Source organism: Primulina huaijiensis, unplaced genomic scaffold (genome assembly GCF_012295235.1).
Source record: "Primulina huaijiensis isolate GDHJ02 unplaced genomic scaffold, ASM1229523v2 scaffold28027, whole genome shotgun sequence".
Taxonomy (NCBI): domain Eukaryota; kingdom Viridiplantae; phylum Streptophyta; class Magnoliopsida; order Lamiales; family Gesneriaceae; genus Primulina; species Primulina huaijiensis.
In genome coordinates this window covers 70,549-92,710 of record NW_027356708.1, presented here as the reverse complement: position 1 = coordinate 92,710, position 22,162 = coordinate 70,549, and the positions used below count along the sequence as shown (strand labels likewise).

Genomic DNA, 22,162 nt, shown 5'->3' with positions numbered 1-22,162 from the left:
TGATCAATGATGCTTTATATTCACCACAATCGAAAAGAAATTTGTTGAGTTTTAATGATATATATTCCCATGGGTATGATACTCAAACAATGAATGAAGGGAATGAGAAATATATGTGTCTTACCACATATAAATCAGGAAAGAAATATGTGATTGAAAAACTACCAATGCTCCCTACTGGATTGCATTATACACATATACGTCCCATTGAATCAAACATGGTAATTGATAATTCTTCAATATTAACCAATTGGCATGATCGATTAGGACATCCTGGTTCAACAATGATGCGAAGAATTATAGAAAATACACATGGTCATCCATTGAAAGACCAGAAGATCTTTCAGAATAATAAGTTTCAATGTAAAGCATGTTCTCTTGGAAAACTTATTATAAGACCATCACCAGCCAAAATCCAAACTGAATCACCAATGTTTCTTGAACGTATTCAGGGTGATATTTGTGGACCAATCCATCCACCATGTGGACCATTCAGATACTTTATGGTATTGATTGATGCCTCCAGCAGATGGTCACATGTATGTTTATTGTCAACTCGAAATGTTGCATTTGCAAGATTACTTGCTCAAATAATAAAATTGAGGAATCAATTTCCCGATTATACAATCAAGAAAATTAGACTTGATAATGCTGGTGAATTTACTTCCCAGACTTTCAATGATTATTGTATGTCTATGGGAATCATTGTTGAGCATCCTGTTGCTCATGTACATACTCAAAATGGATTGGCTGAATCATTGATTAAACGTCTGCAAATGATTGCTAGACCAATGATTATGAAAACAAAGCTCCCTATTTCTATATGGGGACATGCAATTTTACATGCTGCTTCATTAATTCGCATCAGACCAAGTGCATATCATAAATACTCCCCATTGCAGCTTGCATTTGGTAAAGAACCAGACATTTCTCATCTGAGAATTTTTGGATGTATGGTGTATGTGCCTATTGCACCACCTCAACGAAAGAAAATGGGACCTCAAAGAAAGATTGGAATTTATATTGGTTATGATAGTCCATCGATCATTCGATATCTTGAACCACAGACAGGCGACGTGTTCACAGCACGTTTTGCTGATTGTCATTTTAATGAGGAAATCTTCCCAATGTTAGGGGGAGAACAGAAACATACCGAAAAAGAAATTACATGGTATGTATCATCATTGTTACATCTGGATCCAAGAACAAAACAATGTGAAAAAGATGTACAGCAAATTGTGCACTTGCAAAGAATAGCAAATCAAATACCAGATGCATTTGCAGACACAAAAGGGGTAACTAAATCATATATACATGCTGCAAATGCCCCTGCTCGAATTGAAATTCCGAAGAAACAAATTGAAGATAGTCATGATGTCATTAAACGCCTGAAGCGTGGAAGGCCAGTTGGTTCCAAGGATAAAAATCCTCGAAAAAGAAAATTCATAGAGAAACACAATGATCACAAAATAGAGAATGATGTTCCTGAAGAAACACATAATGATCACAAAATAGAGAATGATGTTCCTGAAGAAACACATGATGATGAAAATGTTTTGTCAGAACCACAAACTGACGAGAATCATGAAATCTCTATCAATTATATTAATACTGGAAAAATATGGAACCGAAAAGATATAGAAGAAATTGATGATATATTTTCTTATAATGTGGCAATCGACATCATAAATGATAATGAAGATCATGAACCAAAATCTTTTGGTGAATGTAAAAATCGGCAGGATTGGATAAAATGGAAAGATGCCATCCAGGTTGAATTGGATTCGCTAAATAAACGTAATGTTTTTGGACCTATAGTCCTTACACCTGAAGGTGTAAAACCTGTTGGATACAAATGGGTTTTTATTCGAAAGCGAAATGAGAAAAATGAAATAGTAAGATATAAAGCTCGACTTGTTGCACAAGGTTTTTCTCAAAGGCCTGGAATTGATTATGAAGAAACGTATTCTCCTGTGATGGATGCAATTACGTTTCGGTATTTGATTAGCTTGGCAGTATCTGAAAATTTAGAAATGCGTCTTATGGATGTTGTTACAGCCTACTTATATGGATCACTTGATAGTAATATATATATGAAAATCCCTGAAGGATTTAAGATGCCTGAAGCACAAAGTTCAAAACCCAGAGAATGTTATTCTGTGAAATTACTAAGATCATTATATGGGTTGAAGCAATCCGGCAGAATGTGGTATAATAGGCTAAGTGATCACTTGATGAAAAAGGGATATGTAAATAATTCAATATGCCCTTGTGTTTTCATTAAGAAAACAACATCCGGATGCGTAATTATTGCTGTATATGTTGATGATTTAAACATCATTGGAACAAATAAGGAAATTCAAGAAGTTGTGTCATACTTGAAAGAAGAATTTGAAATGAAGGATCTTGGAAAAACCAAGTATTGTCTGGGTTTACAAATTGAACAAAAAGAATGTGGAATATTTGTTCACCAGACAAATTATACAGAAAAGATCCTTAAACGTTTTAATATGGACAAATCAAATCCTTTAAGTACTCCAATGGTTGTTAGATCATTAAACATAGAAAAGGATCCATTCCGTCCATGTGAAGATGATGAAGATATTCTTGGTCCAGAAGTACCATATCTAAGTGCTATCGGTGCCCTTATGTATCTTACAAATTGTACAAGGCCTGATATATCTTTTGCCGTAAATTTATTGGCAAGATTTAGCACATATCCAACAAAGAGACATTGGAACGGAATTAAACATATATTCCGTTATCTACGAGGAACGACAGACTTGGGACTTTTGTATTCAAAAGATGCTAATCCAAGTATAATTGGTTATGCCGATGCTGGATACTTATCTGATCCACACAAAGCACGTTCTCAAACTGGATATGTATTTACTCGTGGAGGCACTGCAATTTCTTGGCGTTCACAGAAACAAACACTTGTAACAACTTCATCAAATCATGCCGAGATTATTGCACTACATGAAGCAAGCCGTGAATGTGTGTGGTTAAAATCAATGACTCAACATATCCAAATCTCATGCGGATTATCATTCGACGAGAAGCCTGTGATACTATATGAAGATAATGCTGCATGTGTTGCTCAAATGAAAGAAGGATACATAAAAAGCGACAGAACTAAACATATTCCTCCTAAGTTCTTCGCATTCACCAAGGAGCTTGAGAAGAATAAATGTATTGATGTTCGTCACATTCAATCAAGTGAAAACTCATCAGATCTCTTCACAAAGGCACTTCCTACGACAATATTCAGAAAGCACATATATAATATTGGGATGCGCAATCTACGAAATTTGTGAAGAATTGTTCGTGTCAACATGAGGGGGAGTTTACGTGACTGCACTCTTTTTCCCTTACTATGGTTTTTATCCCAATGGGTTTTTCCTAGTAAGGTTTTTAACGAGGCAGTATAAAAACACGTAATGTATACAATCATTATGATCATCATCACAAGGGGGAGTGTTGAAAAATTATTTAAAAATGTGTTAAATATTTGTGTTGAAAATGTGAATGTTGAATGTTGAAAATTAGGTAAAATTAGGTGTTGAATATTGAAAATTAGTGTGTGATGATGTAGGTAATGATGTATTTTATTTTTGGATTATTTGTAAAAATTTTCTATAAATAGATCTCTCATTTGTGAAGAAAATCACAATTGAGTTGAGAGAAAAATATTATAAAGTGTGTAGTGTGATAATTTTGAGAGTTTGAGATTTTTACTTTTTTACCGTAAATTTTTACTTTTTCACAACACTTTCCAATAATTTAATCTTTTCCGCTGCGTAAGTTAACTGGACAGGAACCAAACCGAATTGAATACGAATAAAATCTTAAGATTTATGAGTTGGATTTGGAATTTGAAAATTGAATAAGGTTAAAAGATATATTTATAATAATAATATTGTGAGATTTTATTGTTATATCGTGAAATTTTATATTCAATATACAGTGAGATTTTGATAAATTAAATTTTTATATTGAATTTTTTATGTTATATAAATTGAACTCGTTATTTTTGAGCGGCTTACTTTTTATATGTTGTAGGTGTCTTCTGGTTTGATGTAATTCATTTGTACTTTAAATTAAGATATCATATAATTAAAAAATAATAATAATTAACCTATTAATAGCCACCAAAATTCTAACAAAAACAATATCCTAATTACACTAACAAAAAAACATATATGACAACAAAAAAATGAAGTATTTTTTAGTAAGTTGACACTTAACACTCATAAGATGAAATTGAGTGAGATTGTATTTCAAGCTGAAGTCTTGTAAACAGAGCCACAGCTATAAATCGTCAGAAAACAAAGACGTGCGAATGCTGTGAAACTCTCAATCAGTCGGTGCCCGCTGTTTTCTAATCCCTCTAAGTTCACCCAAACTCCATTGATAAAAGCTTTGCTTCTTCTTATCCGTGTAAAAAAAAGAAAAAATCAAATCTTTTTTTCAAATTGTAACTTGCGTTCCTCGATAAGCTACTAATTTCTTGGTCTTCTCTGAAAAAATTCAATCTTGGTTATCCGGCCTTTCTTTTCAGATCCAAGCTATTCTTGTTTTACATGTATATTTTCTGAAAATTATATAATACTTTCCCCGATGAAGGTTCACCCCGCACCAAGAAAGCACAATATCGCGCTGCGATACGATGTTGCATCAGTACTCGCTCTTGCGAACAGCTTCCGACAGAAGAAGCTGCGGCGGCTGCCCCACATCTATGAGAAGGTTCTAGAGCTGCCCTTTCACCCAGACGCCGACGTCTCGATCGACGAAACATCCGAGGCCCTACGATTTGTCGCCGCCACGGATGACATCAGCGGTGACATAAGGGCCGATGCCGTTGAGATCTGCCCCGGAATTACAAAGATTGTCATAAGGGCTAACGGTGTCGTTGACTTCTCGGGTACTGAGTTGGAGATCGATTTGTGGCGGTTTCGGCTCCCTGCTTCGACCCGGCCGGAGCTGGTATCCGCCGCTTATGACGGCGGTGAGCTGGTGGTGACGGTTCCGAAGGGAGCGGAGGACGAGGAAGAAGATGGCGGTGGGGATATTGGAGGTGGCAGCCTTGTTTTTGTACAGTAAAAGTAATATTAATCTACCTTTACTTTGTATTGGTCCGAGTCTCTATCTTTTAGAAATTACTTAAAATATTTGAGTTGTTGGAAGATCCGATATGTTAAAAAAATGCAATTTCTTTGGCTTTCGGGGTTGAACAGGAAAAAACAGAAAAGAAAGCCTGTTTCTGGTTATTTGATGTTCTTGATTGTTTTCCATTAGTATAATGAATTAGTGAAGTTGTGTTGGCACAAAGACCACTTGGTAAACGTGATTGAAAATGGAAACTCTGTTTCAATAAACGAATTTCACCGAAGTTTTACCAGATCTGATTGTTTCAATCTATGAGTATGGAGGGATCAAAAGTACAACAATTAGTCTAGTATCTTGCTAGAATGCTTTCAATGTTTATCTTCTGCTTCATTATTTTATATATTTAAGTATTTCACTGCATAGAGTAGATTATTCGAAATGTGTTCCACTATGTAGTATGAGATTCGTGCATAATGCATCGTTGTACGTGCCACAATATTTGAAACATTTGGAAGGGTTGAACACAAAGTCACAAATACGCCAAGATTCAAGGTTTGCCAACAATTCGGTTATCGACGGTGTTGAAATGGCGAAAAGAGGTATGACCTTCTCAAGGTTCTGTCTAGGTAATGTAATCAAAGTTTAGCAGAAAAAAAATGACACTTGTTTTGGTGCTTAATTGTGTTGTTCAGTATTTGTATGGTTGTAATCTGCGGAAATAAACCATGCCTGTAGGTTGCATGTATGATGGTTCTGATTCTTGCTCCTTCAGAGCCACCAAAATACCACAGACGTGGCTACTGCAAATCATTAGGCTACGTACGAGTTCGAGAGTTGCAAGAGTTCTGAAGAAAACTGGTGAATCACTATCTTGTTATGTTCCGATGCCCCCCTATCACACATCGCATGGTTGGAAACATGGCATAATATTTTATGAGATTGTGTCGTACATTTCTCTAAGTGATCCATCGATGTTACTTGACAAACCAATAGATCTTATCATCAGCAAGAACATTGTGAGCGAAGTCTTGTGTGTTGGAGATTTAATAATATTAAATCTATAAATTATGTGATTAAATCCATATATCACAACACGCCAGAAATTCATGTCGAATTATCAGAAAATATGAATAACATTAAATACGTACCAGAATCCATTGATAGATCGAGCATCGGGATTATGGATCTTCCAAGACAACAGAGAATCGACCACCTTATTCTTGCCTTTGATGGGAGAAGGAGAGAGATCTAGAATACGTGTGCCGTATGTATTCTGTGTTATATCCTCTGTGCCTTGGGGACCATAACCTTATATAACCTTAGCAGTCTTCAACCCATCATAGAAGACCTAATTGGGCTGGGTTTCTACACATAAGGTGGACCATACCAATTTATTTAATAATTTGGAAACCCATAATTAATTAGATCACCTTATTGGGTCCTTTATTAGATAGCTTGTCCATGCACAATTAATTAAATTATGTGAGCCCACAAAATAATTCCAACAATCTCCCACTTGGGCCACATAAGTTATCCGGATATTGTACATGCAAAAAAAAACTGGATTGAGCTCTTGCTATCTAAACCAAAATATTCCTTAACAATCTGGTCTATCAATTATACCAATATTGAACCAAAGCAGTCATCGCTACATTTAAAATCACTAGACTCATCAATGATCACAATATTAGCATAATCAATAACATAGATCAAGTATGGATGTGTAGCATGGAAATACATAAATGTGATCCAAGAATAAAACCTGTTTTTCCAACTGGTCCTCCTAATGACTCAAAAAGTCCAATAACAAACTTTCAACCAAATGCTAAACCGCAATGAAAGTCATCACTTTATTTCAGAGTAATTCAAATAAACCTTAGTCTGTACAGAAACTTAAATCATGTCAAATGAGTCAACGCTTAAACCGAATACAAACTCCCACTGTACATGCATATTAACTATATGGACAACACCAATGTGTGTCACATGCCCAAAAAAATCTTGGGTGGCCAACCCATGACAAACGCACCCGCAATTATAGAGTTTGCAATAACATGCTCAATTTGACACACAATCACTCTGAATTATTTTCTTCCAACTAGAAACTTCATGTCAATATATTTTGACTTTGACAAGCTTCAGTTGTTCTTTAAATATAATATATATGCTTTATTATCACAATTGATCCTCAATTGTTTCTTAGACCAATGATCATTTTCGGTGATAAATTTACGCAACTTTATTCGGAGTCCAAATATCCAACTATTTCCAAATGTCAGATTTCCGATGTGTGAGCATAAAATCTTTAGTTCACTTTATGTACCGCATAACCCGATTAATAATCCAATGTCGAGTTTCTTAAGTATCTGCACAACATTCCAATGATGTTCACAATATCTAAACAATGTTCTCTATAAAACCAAATGAGATTACCACATGATAAAATTTATATCACCACATATGTGGACATAAACATCAATATATTCTACTCAATGTTGACTTTCCAATTTACTCACTCCCACTAAAGTCAACATACGAAATTAATTTGCATTTAATTTCAAATTTTCATGCATGCATAACGTCAATGTCATTTAAAATATTGATGTTCAATTTATCAAGCTTATCAATCAAGGAACTCATACCAAATATATTTGTATTTCAAAAATTGAAAATACCACATGGATAAATTAAAGCAAAAAAAACTTGATTTGTTCAAACATGTAACTAAAATCAAATTTCGTTTTTTAAATTCAAATACCAGAAAATAAAAAAAACCCAGTTTCTAAATAAAGCTTTAAAAAAAAAACACCAACAATCTTATTGTCATTTTCCATATGATGTATCTTTCACCATCAGTTGACAACTGGCTCCTTAGGAAACCCTTTCTTTACACGCCAATTGGCGTATTTGGGACAATCCTTCTTCACATGCCCATCAGTCTTTTTGCAAAAGAAACAAGTGATCACTTTATCTTGTTTCTGTTGCTCCATATGCTGTGAAGTCCCAGAGTTTCTTTCTTTATTGCTCCATTTCCTTTTCTTATTGATGCAATTACCTTGATAGTTACATGCCAAATGAGCACTTTCAATCACATCTTGTTTCAATCTCTCCTCCTCCTGAACGCACTGCGCAATACGCTCATTCACAGTCCACTTTTCCTTCTGGGTATTATAACTTATTTTGAATTGATTAAATTGCTCAGGCAGAGAGATCAAGACTAAATGCACGACTATGTCTTCCGACAATTCCAACTTAAATGCTTTTAGTCGAGTCACAAGATTTGACATTTCCATTATGTACTCCCTTATGTTCCCTTTCTCTTTGTACCGCATTGAGACAAGTTTAGTCAGAATAGTACTTGTCTCGACATTTTCGTTTGCAGCGAAACGATCTGCTATTTGAGTAAGGAAATTTTTGGCATCATTTTCTTCAGGAATTGCACCCCTTATAGTATCTGGAATGGAATGTTTCATAATAATCAGACTCATGCGATTTGATCGCTCCCACTTTTCCAAAGGACCCTTTTGATCAGCAGTTCCTGAACTGGTCAAAAGTGCGGGCCGATCTTCCCTTAGCGCATAGTCCAAATCCATGCAGCCGAGCACTATCATAACATGCTCTTTCCATTTCTTGAAGTTTGAGCCATTAAGTACTGGAATGTTGTTCAGATTGGCAGATATAGAAGATGCTATAACAAAATAGAACAAAAAAAACTCACAATGAATTATAGTACATGCATATATTTAAAATAAATCACAAAATATAAGCATGCTGGTGGTGGTGGGCCCATAAAAAATACCTAACACAACATTGATATTTAGTCTTTGAACAAAAATAACAATTTGTAAGTGGTACACTCAAACATCATGGTTATTATATATTGATAATAAATCCGGCCAACAATATGCCTTTCTTTGGACCGACAATTGCATGCATGGATAAATCCGAAATTATCACATATTTAGTACCACATATTGTGCTAAAATTTGGCCAGAAAATGACCTTCTTTTGGGCCGATCATTTTCCGCATAAATTTAACACAATTTAATATCATATAATGTGTCTACAATCTGGCAAGAAAATAATCTTCCTTTGGACCGCTTTATTTCTGCATAGCTTTGACACACTTTAAAAGCATATAATTATGTGCTTATAATCTGACCAAAAAATAACCTTCCTTTGGGTCGATTATTTTCTGCATAGATATAAACACATTTTTTTTTATTAAGTCTGCAATCTGGCCAAAAAATAGTCTTCCTTTGGGTCGGCTATTTTTCGCATAGATATAAATGCACTTGAAGTAGATATATTGAATCTAAAATCTGGCCAGAAAATAATCTTTCTTTGGGCCGTTTATTTTCCGCATAGATCTAGAAGCACTTTAAAATAATCTATTGTGTTTGAAATTTGGTCAAAAAATAATCTTCCTTTGGGCCGACTATTTTTCGCATAAATTGAAACACAATTTATTTTGAACTTTAACAATATCTACATATTTCAAAATCACTTTATAAACATGAAATTTAAATTTAACCAAATTTGAGATACAATATATCAACTTAACTTAAAATTTTCATAAGAAAATTTAATTCACTTTAATTGGGCCAAATAAAGCATGGAGACCAAATTTGTAAGAATTAAAATATTTGCACCTCATAATTATTCATCAACAAATATTTTATCGAAATAAACAAATACGATAAAATAATGAATAATTCCATATTAATTTTATTTCATGCAGTTAAATTTTGAAATGGTCTAATTTAATTTCACAAATCAGAATTACGGAAGTCAAAATTTAATAAATGGTCAAAATTCTGGATTTCAAATTTTGACAACCAAACAAGGCCTTAAATCACCCAAAAAAAACCCAATCTCGAAACCCTAATTCCAACAAAAAAAAACGCCGCTAGCCGCCGCGGCCGCCGCCTGAACCCCGACCAACTGCCGGGAAAAGACGACCCATGAGAAGGCGACCATATTAGAGCAGAATCCGGTCAACATCAGGCCGGAAATCAGCCGGAATATGGCCAGAGAAAGAAAATCGCGTGAACTCGCGCTTCGGAAGAAATCTCAACCAAATTCGATCGGTACAGAAGCTTTTATGGTCAATTGATGGAGGGTTATTGAGCGCCTATGCGACTGAAACAAAACGCCTAAACATTGGACGCCTGAAAGTTGCCGGAGAACGGCCAATTTGCCAAAATCCGGCGACCAGCCTCCTTCGGAAAAAAAATCCGAATTTTCGATTTTTTTTAATTCGAAAATAAATCTGAATTTTAGATGTAAAATTCGAAAATACTAGATCCAAAAAACATGAATTTATTCAGATCCATCAATAAACAAAAATTCTCATAATTCAACATGAACGTGGCTCTGATACCACTTGTTGGAGATTTAATAATATTAAATCTATAAATTATGTGATTAAATACATATATCACAACACGCCAGAAATTCATGTCGAATTATCAGAAAATATGAATAACATTAAATACGTACCAGAATCCATTGATAGATCGATCATCGGGATTATGGATCTTCCAAGACAACAGAGAATCGACCACCTTATTCTTGCCTTTGACGGGAGAAGGAGAGAGATCTAGAATACGTGTGCCGTATGTATTCTGTGTTATATCCTCTGTGCCTTGGGGACCATAACCTTATATAACCTTAGCAGTCTTCAACCCATCATAGAAGACCTAATTGGGTTGGGTTTCTACACATAAGGTGGACCATACCAATTTATTTAATAATTTGGAAACCCATAATTAATTAGATCACCTTATTGAGTCCTTTATTAGATAGCTTGTCCATGTACAATTAATTAAATTATGTGAGCCCACAAAATAATTCCAACATTGTGGAGACAATGTATCACATGCCCGTGAAACATTTGATTGTTCGTGACAAAGCGCCAAATGCTTGATATCCACCAGCGGCCGCAAAAAAATTTATGTTATCATTGTTTTTTTTCCTTCTCGAGAATTAAAATGTGAAGGGATGAACTTCAACTCAAATTATAGTTGTGCCGAAACCGTTAAAAACCGGAACCGGAACGGGAACCATATTTATGGAATTAACATAGTGGATTCTTGATTTCCAAAAACCCCTCCACCATCACGTTTCTTTCTTTGGTGGATGTTGATGTTGCCCCCCATAGAATATGAGATATGAAAATGTGGTAGTGGAGCCTTTTATTTCTTCTTTTCCCCTCCATCGCGCGAATGGATGGACTGATATGTTATTGGCTGTCATTCGACAAAATATAAAGTTAAAATCTTACAAAATATGGATGGGTATTATAATATTAGCCATATTTAATTCACTTTCTTCATCTTCCATTTCTTTTTAATACAAAAGTTAAGGCCACCTTTATCTATCTGAATTCTATTACGTCCAATCATATATTAATTAAATAATTATTAATTATTTACTCTTTGATTAGATATATGACATGATAGCCTTGGGACCAATGTGATTCATTATTTATACATTGGTCGGTATTAGTAATAATTTTTTATTTGACATCTTATCTGGTATGTGATCATAATTTATATTCATACTATTATAAAATCTAGAATTTTGAATGAAATCGAGGGAAAAAAGTGATTAAAACAGGAGAAAATGAAATATTTATTGTTACCACAATTTGGGCCTATGAAAATTTGAACTTTCTATGCCTGCCTTGGATCCTATCCTATCAGATCCATATGAAATCAATCATCCCGATTAAAGATTTATTTAATCCAATTCTGCATTGGGAATTCGTCAATTAAAAAATAACCTAATGTATTTAAATCTCAAGTTCTAAACCACACGCCATGTTGAGTAGAAACCTTCAATAGATATCGACTATCCCCAAGATTATGATATAGAATTTTGTAAATCCATTTAGGAAAATCCGTTACGTGACCTACGTGGCGAACCATTGGTGAAGTGAGAAATGAAAAATCATTTTTCTAAAGTTTGCAAACACTCCCTAGATCAACGCAACTTTCTCATTATTTATTTTTCGACCAAGGAGGTGACGGACATCCGAATAGTTCCATCCCTAAGAGATACTCTCCCTCGTTGAAGTCCGGATCATAAAATTTCAATTTTTTATATTTATTTGAGTGGAAGATTAATTTTATTGGCTCCATCCTTTTTGAACATATCTCATTCTCATCAATGGAGCAAAAGATGGTAGGTGAAATGGATGGGATGATCCCCACCATGTGTGACGGAAGATGGTGCCTTTGTAGGTCTGGTTGGTTCAACATCTTATTTCTTCTTTCTCCCTTTTTCTCCCTTTCTTGTTTCCAAGCCAATTTTGAAATATATAGTTAGGGGTGTAAACGAACGTTCACGAACTTTTCGAGCCGGTTCGAATAATATTTGGTTCGAATTCGAGCCAAACTCGAACATGTTCGAATATTTTTCTNAATCGAAAATAATAAAAGTTCGAGTTTCAAATCGAGCTTCGAATATATTTATTCGGCTTCGAGCTCGAATATNGAAAAGTTCGAATCGAATTCGAACTCGAGCCTCAGTTCGAATCGAGCTCGAATCGAAAATAATAAAAGTTCGAGTTTCAAATCGAGCTTCGAATATATTTATTCGGCTTCGAGCTCGAATATTGAAAATTTCTTAAAATTCGATTCGATTCGATTCGTTTACAGCCCTATATATAGTAAGAGGTAACGTGATTGTTTCGATTTCCTTTTCTCATGTTCCTCAATACAAAAAAATTGGAGCAACTAATTAAGATTTATATATGATCATATGACTGATTTTTCAAATATAAATTCGAAACTATAGAATGGGCTTTCATTGAACTTTTTAAATGATTATATCATCATAAAATAAAGGATGAGGTTTGAGCTAACTAGTGATCTTGCAAAGCAACTTTTTTAGAGTAAATGACAAAAGAGAAAAAATATATCTACTTTTAGAAATTTGATCCTTTCTTTTTTGTTGTTGTGTGCTCTTTTTGAGAATATGTATCATTTCTTTTTGCCAGGTTTAGACGTATATTCATTAGGAATTACTGATTTTTAAAGATTCTACTTTGTTTTTAAGATATGTAATTTATAGCAATATAATTTTTACAAACTGTGATATCATAAGAAGGATATGTATTAATCATTCAATGCTATAGTAGTGGTAATACAGGTCACACGGAGAGTTACACAAGAAAATGTTATATGTACAATAATAATATATTTTATAACTTAATATATTACTCGTTATATATATATATATATATAAACTTAGGTGTATTCTCATAAATACACGGCACTCATCTTAAACCTGTCTAAACAGTAACAAAGCTAAATCCCACTTTTTCCCACTAGTCTCCCAATGCCAATGCCAAGAAATCTCAATCGCTGCCTCACGACCGTCAAATCCCTCTCGTCCGCCGATCCGCCGCTGGAAATTAATCCCCGCCGTCTATTCTCCACCAACTTCAACTCCCTATACGACTCCACCGCCGACTCCGACTCGGAGACCACCTCCACACCCGACTTTGCCACTGCCTTCGCTTCCCAACGCTTCTTCTTCTCGTCCCCCGGCCGCTCCAACTCCATCATCGACTCCTCCCTCGCCTCCACCTCATTCTCCACGTCGTCCAACCCGCCGGAGAACCCCGCGATCTTCGGCGGAAGCATCGCAGTCCCCACCTATTCGCCGGACCCCTTCATGGACTTCCGGCGATCAATGCAAGAAATGGTGGAGGCGCGTGATCTCCACGACGTCGATGAAAACTGGGAGTACCTGCATGAGCTTCTGATGTGCTACCTCTCTTTGAACCCCAAAAGCATGCACAAATTCATCGTCGGAGCTTTCGCCGACCTTCTCGTCAGCCTCCTGAAGGCTTTGCCGCAAAAGGGTCGCCGGAGAAAGCATTTTTCCAAAGGCAAATCCAATATTTCACGGCATCAGTAACACATGTAACCTTTTAATTCATTTACAATTCACTGATCATCGAAATGGTTAGATTCGAGTATAATATTTTTATCATATTTCATCATCTACTTAAATATAAATACAAATACAAATATAAATAAATAATATAATATCAAAATCGTAAATGTTGACAGTTCATAATGTGGAGGACGATAGGCCCCCCACTGCCTATTTCCATTGTATTTCATCGCCTTATCCTACTACAAATATACTAACTCATAATTATTTATTTACTATATATATTTTAATTAAAATACGGGTTAATTTGGTGAATTAAAATTCATTTCTCTAGAAATTAAATAATAAAAAATATTAAACTCTTTAATTAATTCACTGCAAAATTTTTAATTTTACTCTGAAAATACAGGTTGACCTGACAAGTAAACTAGACAGATTTGTATTCTGAATGCGTAAAAGGAAAGCTGCCATTGTTGAAAAAACATTTATTAGCATAATCAATGTTCGTTGCAATGGTTAAATTGTTTAATTATATATTTGTCTAGTTTGCTTAAATTGCTGCCCATTTGAGAATAAATAAGTACCCATAAATTTACATCAAAAGCATCATTTATTTATTTTTTATTTTTTCAATTGAATGGACTGTCTAGGACAAATAATCTAGAAAATAATTACGTTAATTTCGTGATATACACAATGGGTAAAAACGAAGCACAGTTACGATGAAAAGTGAAAAGTGTCCGAATGTAGTCGAGTGACGGCAAAAAAACATGAATATGGGCTCATAATATTTTGTACGAACAAACCAAATTAAATTTCTTCGATCATCTCGAAGTCATATTATATATACATATATATAAGTCATATCACGCAGCCATTTTTCCGTCGATGCATGGAGAATCAAATAATACGCCTCTTTAAGACAAAACATTCAAATCAGACATTTGATTTAAAGATTTTCACGTGCCATTATCGAAGAAAATGGTTGGATGACTCGTCTTTGTCCAAGCAAGGACAAATATTTGGTTAATAAAGACAAACCATTTTCTTAGAACACTTCTAAAACACATAAATTAAATAAGGGAATCTTGAAATTAATTGTTTTGAATATACTTTTAGTATTGAGGATTGTTGCATATATATGTGTGTGTGTGTGCGCGCGCGCGCACCAGATGGTAGATTTTTCAATGAAGACAAGAGAATGCAGTGCTTATTAATTCAGTAAGTAAAAATTACAGTAGAACGCGCGCACATATTTATAATGTGTGTATATATAGATTGGATTATTTACAAATTACAAGTGGTATTCAATCTCTTATTTTTGTCACTTTAGCGGTGGCTTATATAGGTGAATCCATGGAGGGACATCATTGAAATAGTTTTTTTTTAGCTTAGCACAAAGAAATATATGTGTGGCTTGAGATAATTTATTTAAGGAATAGAAATATACAGGACTCTATATACTATAGAACAATAGGAAAAAAAATCAAATAATGATATTTCTATCCAATAATTGGCCTTAATCAATTTCAATGTAATTTGCCCATTTAGATTAGATTGTATTCGGTTGAAATGGTAATAACAAAAGCGGAAGGAAGAAAAAATTTTACAAAACAAATGGGATTCCTAAAAAAAATATATACATTCTCGAATCTAATTGAATTTAATGATTTACGTTAATGAAGAGAGACGTGTATATCATCAGTATATGTGATATTAGATATTGACTAATTATATATGATTTAAAGATATATTTGTAATATTGGAGTAATTGTTCTTCACTGGGAATTTTTTAACTTAGAAGGTCTGATGTAGGGTTTCCATCAAATTATTATTTTTGACAGTAGGACAATGATTTGGATGAAAAGATTTGATTCTGGAAGCAATAAATTAAAGGCTATGAATTTCGACAAAATGATAGCATAATTTATTTGGAGGCAAGAGTTGATTACGTATGAGCTTGAATTTTATGTCCGTCTGAGTTTTGTAAGATTACGAGGATTATTTTAATTCAATTGAAATTTCTGATATTTGTGTATTTTAAAGCTCTACAATATACCAACTCCCAAAGTATATTAAAAAAAATCTAATGCATGCTCGATAGATTGCTTTTTTGCAGAAGTTCAACTGTGTCATGGCAAAGATCCAACCAATCGAAGGCCTGTTTACTTGCTGTGAATAGTACTGTGGCGCCCCAAACCTCGCCACGTAATCATACAACATGTGACGTCATATGCATAAAAATTTTCTTTTCAACGACGTAATAATATAATGCATATACGATAAAATAGCGCAATCACCACACTATCTACGTCAATGCAGTAGAAACAATACAATAAATACACACATACAACTCAAATAAGACAATAAACTATACTGTCTCTATCTACTATCAACTACATGACTGTTTTACTAGACACACTTAGTCCTTCACCACTATCCTGTCTCACAACATAGTCCTGTAACCTGTCCAACAGAAACAGCCCCCAAAGGGTGAGCATACACAACAATCATCATCGTAATACATAACAGTTATATTCTCAACAATATAAAATATAACTGGAATGATAACAGAAATACTCTCTTTGCTGTCTCTAGACAATCAAACCACCAACGATATCAACGTCATCACTCCCATACTATTGCAACAAAACCATCGACGATACGTCGCACCCCAACACCGGCGACAGCAATATCGTCGAACGAATAACATCAACGATACGTCGCACCCCTACTCCGGCGACAGCAATATCGTTGAACGAATAACATCGACGATACGTCGCACCCCAACACCGGCGACAGCAATATCGTCGAACGAATAACATCAACGATACGTCGCACCCCTACTCTGGCGACAGCAATATCGTTGAACGAATAACATCGACGATACGTCGCACCCCAACACCGGCGACAGCAATATCGTCGAACGAACAACATCAACGTGACGTCTTCCAACAAACAACAACCAACAATATCAACGATAATAAACAACAACAAATATAATATCAAATCACCCAATACCAGTGATTTATCATCGTTCAACGCAATAGTATTCATCAATACTAAACAATAACAACATATGCTCGTACGTCAACACGTACCTGATAATCGAGTATATATAAAATCTGGCTACTTCTTTGATCCTGAGGCTTGTGATGTATCTAAATAATTCAACAACAATTATCAGTTCATTGTCACAGTATCAACACAATCATAACAGCCTCAATATATAACATCAAATAGCCCAATAACAACTAATTCAACAAAATATAAAACTCAATTATAAATTCTTATCGTTCAACAATTGAATATTCTGGTATATTTAATTCACAATACTACCATCCAATACACCATAGTTTAATTAACTTCAAATAATAGGTTATTTTACAATATCCGTCAAATTACGAAAACTTTATATCAACGTGTAGCCTATACTTCGTAGACTCCAAATATATAATCAGAATTAATAACAACTAACAACCAACTCTTCAATCTCAATTCAACGATTAAAATCCCTAATTATAATAAATTAGGAATAATTCAAAACAACAACACAATAATCTTCTCTACTTCGTTAAGATAATACACTATTCAACAATCTTCAATTTCAGTATGATTTAACATTTTATCGGATTTATTCCAAAAATCGACGAATTTCAAACATCACTAAAACTATAAAATTTATATCTCAAATCGAAGACCTCGTGTCAACGATCTCAGAACTGAAGTCGGTTCATCGATTGAATAAACCGATAAGTCGCCAGATTGAACAGAAACATCAAAAACCCTATTATAATTATTCTTCTCTCCTCTGTTATCTTTCTGTCAATTTGAAAAATGAATTCACGTTCAAAGTTTTTACATTTATCTTGTTTTTATTTTTATTTTTTTAAATATTTATTATATTAATATAATATAATATAATATAATATATAATATTTAATATTTTAACACCGGTATATCTTTTTGGACCAGTCAAACGATCAAATTTTTCAAAATTCAAAACATGAAACTTCTATATCTTTGAGTTTTCTACGTTATATCCAAATTTCAAATCATTTGGACTTCATATGACCAACATATGTCATATTTCATTCTTTAAAAATAGTTAATTATTTAGTAATCTCATATTACTAAATCAACAATTTGTAATATTTACTTCAGGCATTACAAGTACAGAGGTTAAAGGTTTAGATTCTTTGTAAAATGCTTATAATGAAAATAAAGAATTTGGTGATTTGTAGGAGAAAGACAACAATAAAAAGTCTGCCATCGACAAAATGGGCTTGTTTAAAGGTGTCGAACTTTGTTGCTTTTGATTTGAGAATTGCATGCCGCGGTAATATTGGAAAGGACAAGACAATTATCTAGGTAGAGAACGATTTTATTGGCCTCAATTCAAGAGAGGTGCGGGATAATTCAATAAGCCTTGAGCAATATATCAAAAACATGAAGGCCATATATGGCAATTGGTTAGTGGAGACGGATTCTTTTGTGCTTGTTGATGCCATTTCCATGGCTGCTCCTAAGGCTCCTGCAAGCTCAAACATTAATCGGTCCGACGTAGTTGTTGTCAACATAGTTCTGGGTCATTTCAATACTGCCCACGTACAGAAGAGTGGCACACAGGCTGTTTGGATTCTGTGAACTCACTACGTCACTTTGTTCATGGTCAAAAGTCAAACCACTGGACTCATAGACTCATTCGCCAATTCCAAAGACAATTCGACAACGCACTTTGACGAATGGGTTCTAAATTGTTCCATCTGGAGTCTCAGGGTGCATCCCTGATATAACCCACGTCAAACACATCAAAATGTCCAAGTAAAATCTTTAGTTAGATTTTAGAGCAAGAATTAGTGAAAAATAGTCTCAACAATGACGCAGTGTTGAGATTCCTTCATTAAATACAAATAAATCAAAACAAGGAGATTCAACGGTTCCTGATTAATGCGACAAAAACACCATGTGAAACTCTTCCAACCATCAAACTCTCCGAGCACAAAACTGGAAGAAATTTATTTCTTCTTGCCAGCCTTGGCAGCATCTCCCGCCTTCGTCTGCACAAATATAATATAGCCGTAAGTTAAAAAGTAGAGGGATGTGATATTTCAAACACGGCAGTTTTTTCTCGCAAAGAATGGATTTGCTATTCAGAGAACATAAAGTAGAATATTGCATCGGCTAAATGCAAGAAAATACCAAGGATCTTGACCAAGGGAAGAACAACCTACCTTCTTAACACCACGGATCTTCTTGGCTCTGTTCTTCCTTTCTTTCATTTGCTTCCTTGACTTTTCGACCTTGGTGTCTAGACCATTCTGCATTCAGAAGTTCAAGAGGTTTTTAGAAACAAAAAGATACAAAAAAATATAGAAGATTTCTATAACAATGATGCATACTGCAAGTTTGCGTTTCATGATTCTCTTTCATGTCTTAACCACAGAATTGAAACACCAGCAATGACACAAACACGAACTTGCAGTATTCATCATAGTTATAGAAATCTTCTATATTTTTTTGCATCTTATTCTCTTTTCATGTCTTAACCACAGAATTGAAACACCAGCAATGACACAAATAAAATTGCATCAGCGATGAGTTCAAAAGGCAGAAAGAATGCCTGACATTCTTAAAACCAATATGCATGAGTCCATTGCAATGCATTTTTTCAGCAAACAGATTGATGAAATAACCATATCTTGTCATTCAAATCAATAGGAGAAATTATTAATAGTAAAATAGTATATTGAGTAAATGAATTACCCTGATGAGCCTGTACTTTGGCTCAAATTTCTTGGCATTTTCGACTGAATCGTAGATTAAACCAAACCCAGTAGATTTGCCTCCTCCAAAGTGTGTCCGGAATTTGAACACAAAGATGGCATTTGGATCCTTTACCTCGTACATCCTCGCCAATTTCTCCTTCAACTCAGCCTTCAATAATAATATTCACAGAACCAATATATATTAGAACAATTACCGATGATTCAATCAAAAGACCACAACCTGGTCTTACAGAGTGATGCATGAACAAATATCAAATAAAGGTAACTATAAAAACTAACATCACTTTGTATTTGACCTAAGAAAAAAATTCTTTTTTAATTCTCAACAAATAAAAGCATAAGATAAGCTAAGCAAACTACACTGAGAACACCATACCTTAGAAACATTAGGCCTTCCTGGATGCAACACATCAATAATCTGAAAATTAAATATCGAAGTAACTCCCCCAAAATTAAATCATATAAACGAAAACGAGACAAAAAAAATAATCACATAGAAACTAAAATAAAATAAATACAGAACATACAAATTGTTTCCTGGAAAGAAGACGATTAGTCATGAACTTCCTTGTTCTGATAGTTACTGCCTTGTCCGCCATTTCCTGCACACAAAAACAGCAAATCCATCAAATTTACTGAAAACGCAAAAGGAAACAGAGGGTGATCATATGTGTTTACGTTGTCGTTTAATCGGATTCACGCCGTTGCTCGTCAGAATCTGAGTGATGAGTCCGCTAGTGAGAGGCGATTCTATTTTCTAAAAAAGTACGCTTTCACTTAGGGTTTCGGAAATATAAGAGTGATCCCTCGTTTATTAAACGGGCTTATTAGATTGGAGAGTTAATGGGCTTAATCAATCTAGATCCAATAATTTTGCCAGCTTGGTCCATTTCCTATCTGAATTCATGACTTTTAATGATTTTCGAAAACTGTTGAGTGAATATTGAATAATCGATCATCATCTTATTAGTTATTAATCAGATCGGGAAATACCCACGATTTAAAAATAGGATGGCTAGGTTTGTGTTTTATGCTGATTTTTGGATTTTTTTTAAAAAAAATTTAACTTTGATACTTTTATGTGCTCGTGCAGATAATATTTTAATCCATTGAGTTTGATATAAAATTATAAACTCTAGACAACAAAACATATTCAAAGAAGGCAAAAACTTGTTTGAGACGTTCTCACGGATCGTATTTGTGAGACGGATCTCTTATTTTGGGTCATCCATAAAAAAATATTATTTTTTATGCTAAGAGTATTACTTTTTATTGTGAAAATGAGTAGGGTTGACCCGTCTCACAGATTAAAATCCGTGAGACGGTCTCACATGAGACCCACTCATTCAAGAATATGCATTCTTCAATAGTAAACACTGAGTTTCTCTCACAAATTTATAATGAAAAATTCTTCAACATTTTGCAATGAATCAAAATTATTTCAAAATCTAGATGTATCAACCTTAGAGATGTCACGACATTTAACAACTCAGCAAACTTTGATAACATTAATATTTGTGATCGATTGTAAATGTAATGAGAGAATATTATTAGAACGAGAAAACATAATGATATATATTAACTCTAGACATTTCACAAAACCCAAAATTTTTTATCACATTCCGGGCAAAGGTATGCACCTGCGCGACTGAACAATAAGTCTTTGTAAAAGCTATTTCTTATCTCTCATCCATTTACAAAAATGGTTAATCAAGTTGTTAAAATAAAAATAGAAAATCATATAAATATATGTGGCATGGAGCGTTATTAATATTATTATTTTCAAGCTTATCATAAATAATTTTGGTCAGCTGCTTTTCATTGTGATAATGTACAAAATATAATTTTGGAATTCCCACCACATAAAGTGAGTTTGATTGTTCATGATGGAATCAAAACACATTTCATGTTCGCCGCTTTCACAACACAACAAAAATTTAAGACCCCCTTGTATCATTGATGTGGAACTTCAATTTTCAGTATACATATATATATTAGGATATGTAGAAATTATGGTTCGTATGGGTGTTGATCGATGTGCATTTTAACATATATGAATCGTATTATTATCGTCATCTATAAATTTTTTTAACAAAAACAAATACTTGAACCTAGAACATATATATATTATTTCATGCATAAGATTGTATGATTTCTTAAGATAATATAATAGAGGTGATCACTGCTTAAAAAGAAGATAATCCAAGTCAATATAAATAAAAATAGGCTACCTACCAATATTCAACCATACAATTTGCCTTTTTCATTTTGTGGTGTAATATGGCACTGGCAAGTGGGTTATGTTATATCAAATCACATTTATATTTCCTCAAAAAAAAAAAAAAAAAAAAAAA

The 22,162-nt window shown here is 34.0% G+C and overlaps 2 protein-coding genes and 1 long non-coding RNA gene across 3 annotated transcripts; 2 read left to right on the top strand and 1 right to left on the bottom strand.

Moving 5' to 3' along the window:
• The first annotated feature begins 4,249 nt into the window (after nt 1-4,249).
• Nucleotides 4,250-11,405, top strand: LOC140967764 (uncharacterized). The gene is made up of 3 exons (XR_012173629.1): nt 4,250-5,735; nt 5,845-6,134; nt 10,979-11,405. It is a non-coding gene; the product is annotated as an uncharacterized lncRNA (long non-coding RNA).
• Nucleotides 11,406-13,403: 1,998 nt separating this feature from the next.
• On the top strand, nt 13,404-14,114 carry LOC140967810 (transcription repressor OFP16-like). Its single transcript, XM_073428581.1, has one exon. The coding sequence runs from the start codon at nt 13,456-13,458 to the stop codon at nt 14,038-14,040; it is 585 nt and encodes a 194-aa protein (XP_073284682.1). The 5' UTR covers nt 13,404-13,455; the 3' UTR covers nt 14,041-14,114.
• A 4,722-nt stretch (nt 14,115-18,836) lies between these two features.
• LOC140967812 (small ribosomal subunit protein eS24z) lies at nt 18,837-20,621 on the bottom strand. The gene is made up of 6 exons (XM_073428584.1): nt 20,487-20,621; nt 20,336-20,410; nt 20,185-20,226; nt 19,786-19,956; nt 19,254-19,340; nt 18,837-19,079 (listed from the first exon to the last, which is right to left on the bottom strand). The coding sequence occupies exons 2-6, from the start codon at nt 20,405-20,407 to the stop codon at nt 19,038-19,040; spliced, it is 414 nt and encodes a 137-aa protein (XP_073284685.1). The 5' UTR covers nt 20,408-20,410; nt 20,487-20,621; the 3' UTR covers nt 18,837-19,037.
• Nucleotides 20,622-22,162: the final 1,541 nt, after the last annotated feature.

Bases quoted from the DNA above. Each gene is read 5' to 3' on its own strand.
- LOC140967810 (XM_073428581.1), top strand. From the start codon at position 13,456: ATGCCAATGCCAAGAAATCTCAATCGCTGCCTCACGACCGTCAAATCC.
- LOC140967812 (XM_073428584.1), bottom strand. From the start codon at position 20,407: ATGGCGGACAAGGCAGTAACTATCAGAACAAGGAAGTTCATGACTAAT. The intron at 19,341-19,785 runs GTAATTCATTTA...TTCTGAATGCAG, and splicing joins CAAAGTACAGGCTCATCAGG to AATGGTCTAGACACCAAGGT. The intron at 19,080-19,253 runs GTAGGTTGTTCT...ATATTTGTGCAG, and splicing joins AGATCCGTGGTGTTAAGAAG to ACGAAGGCGGGAGATGCTGC.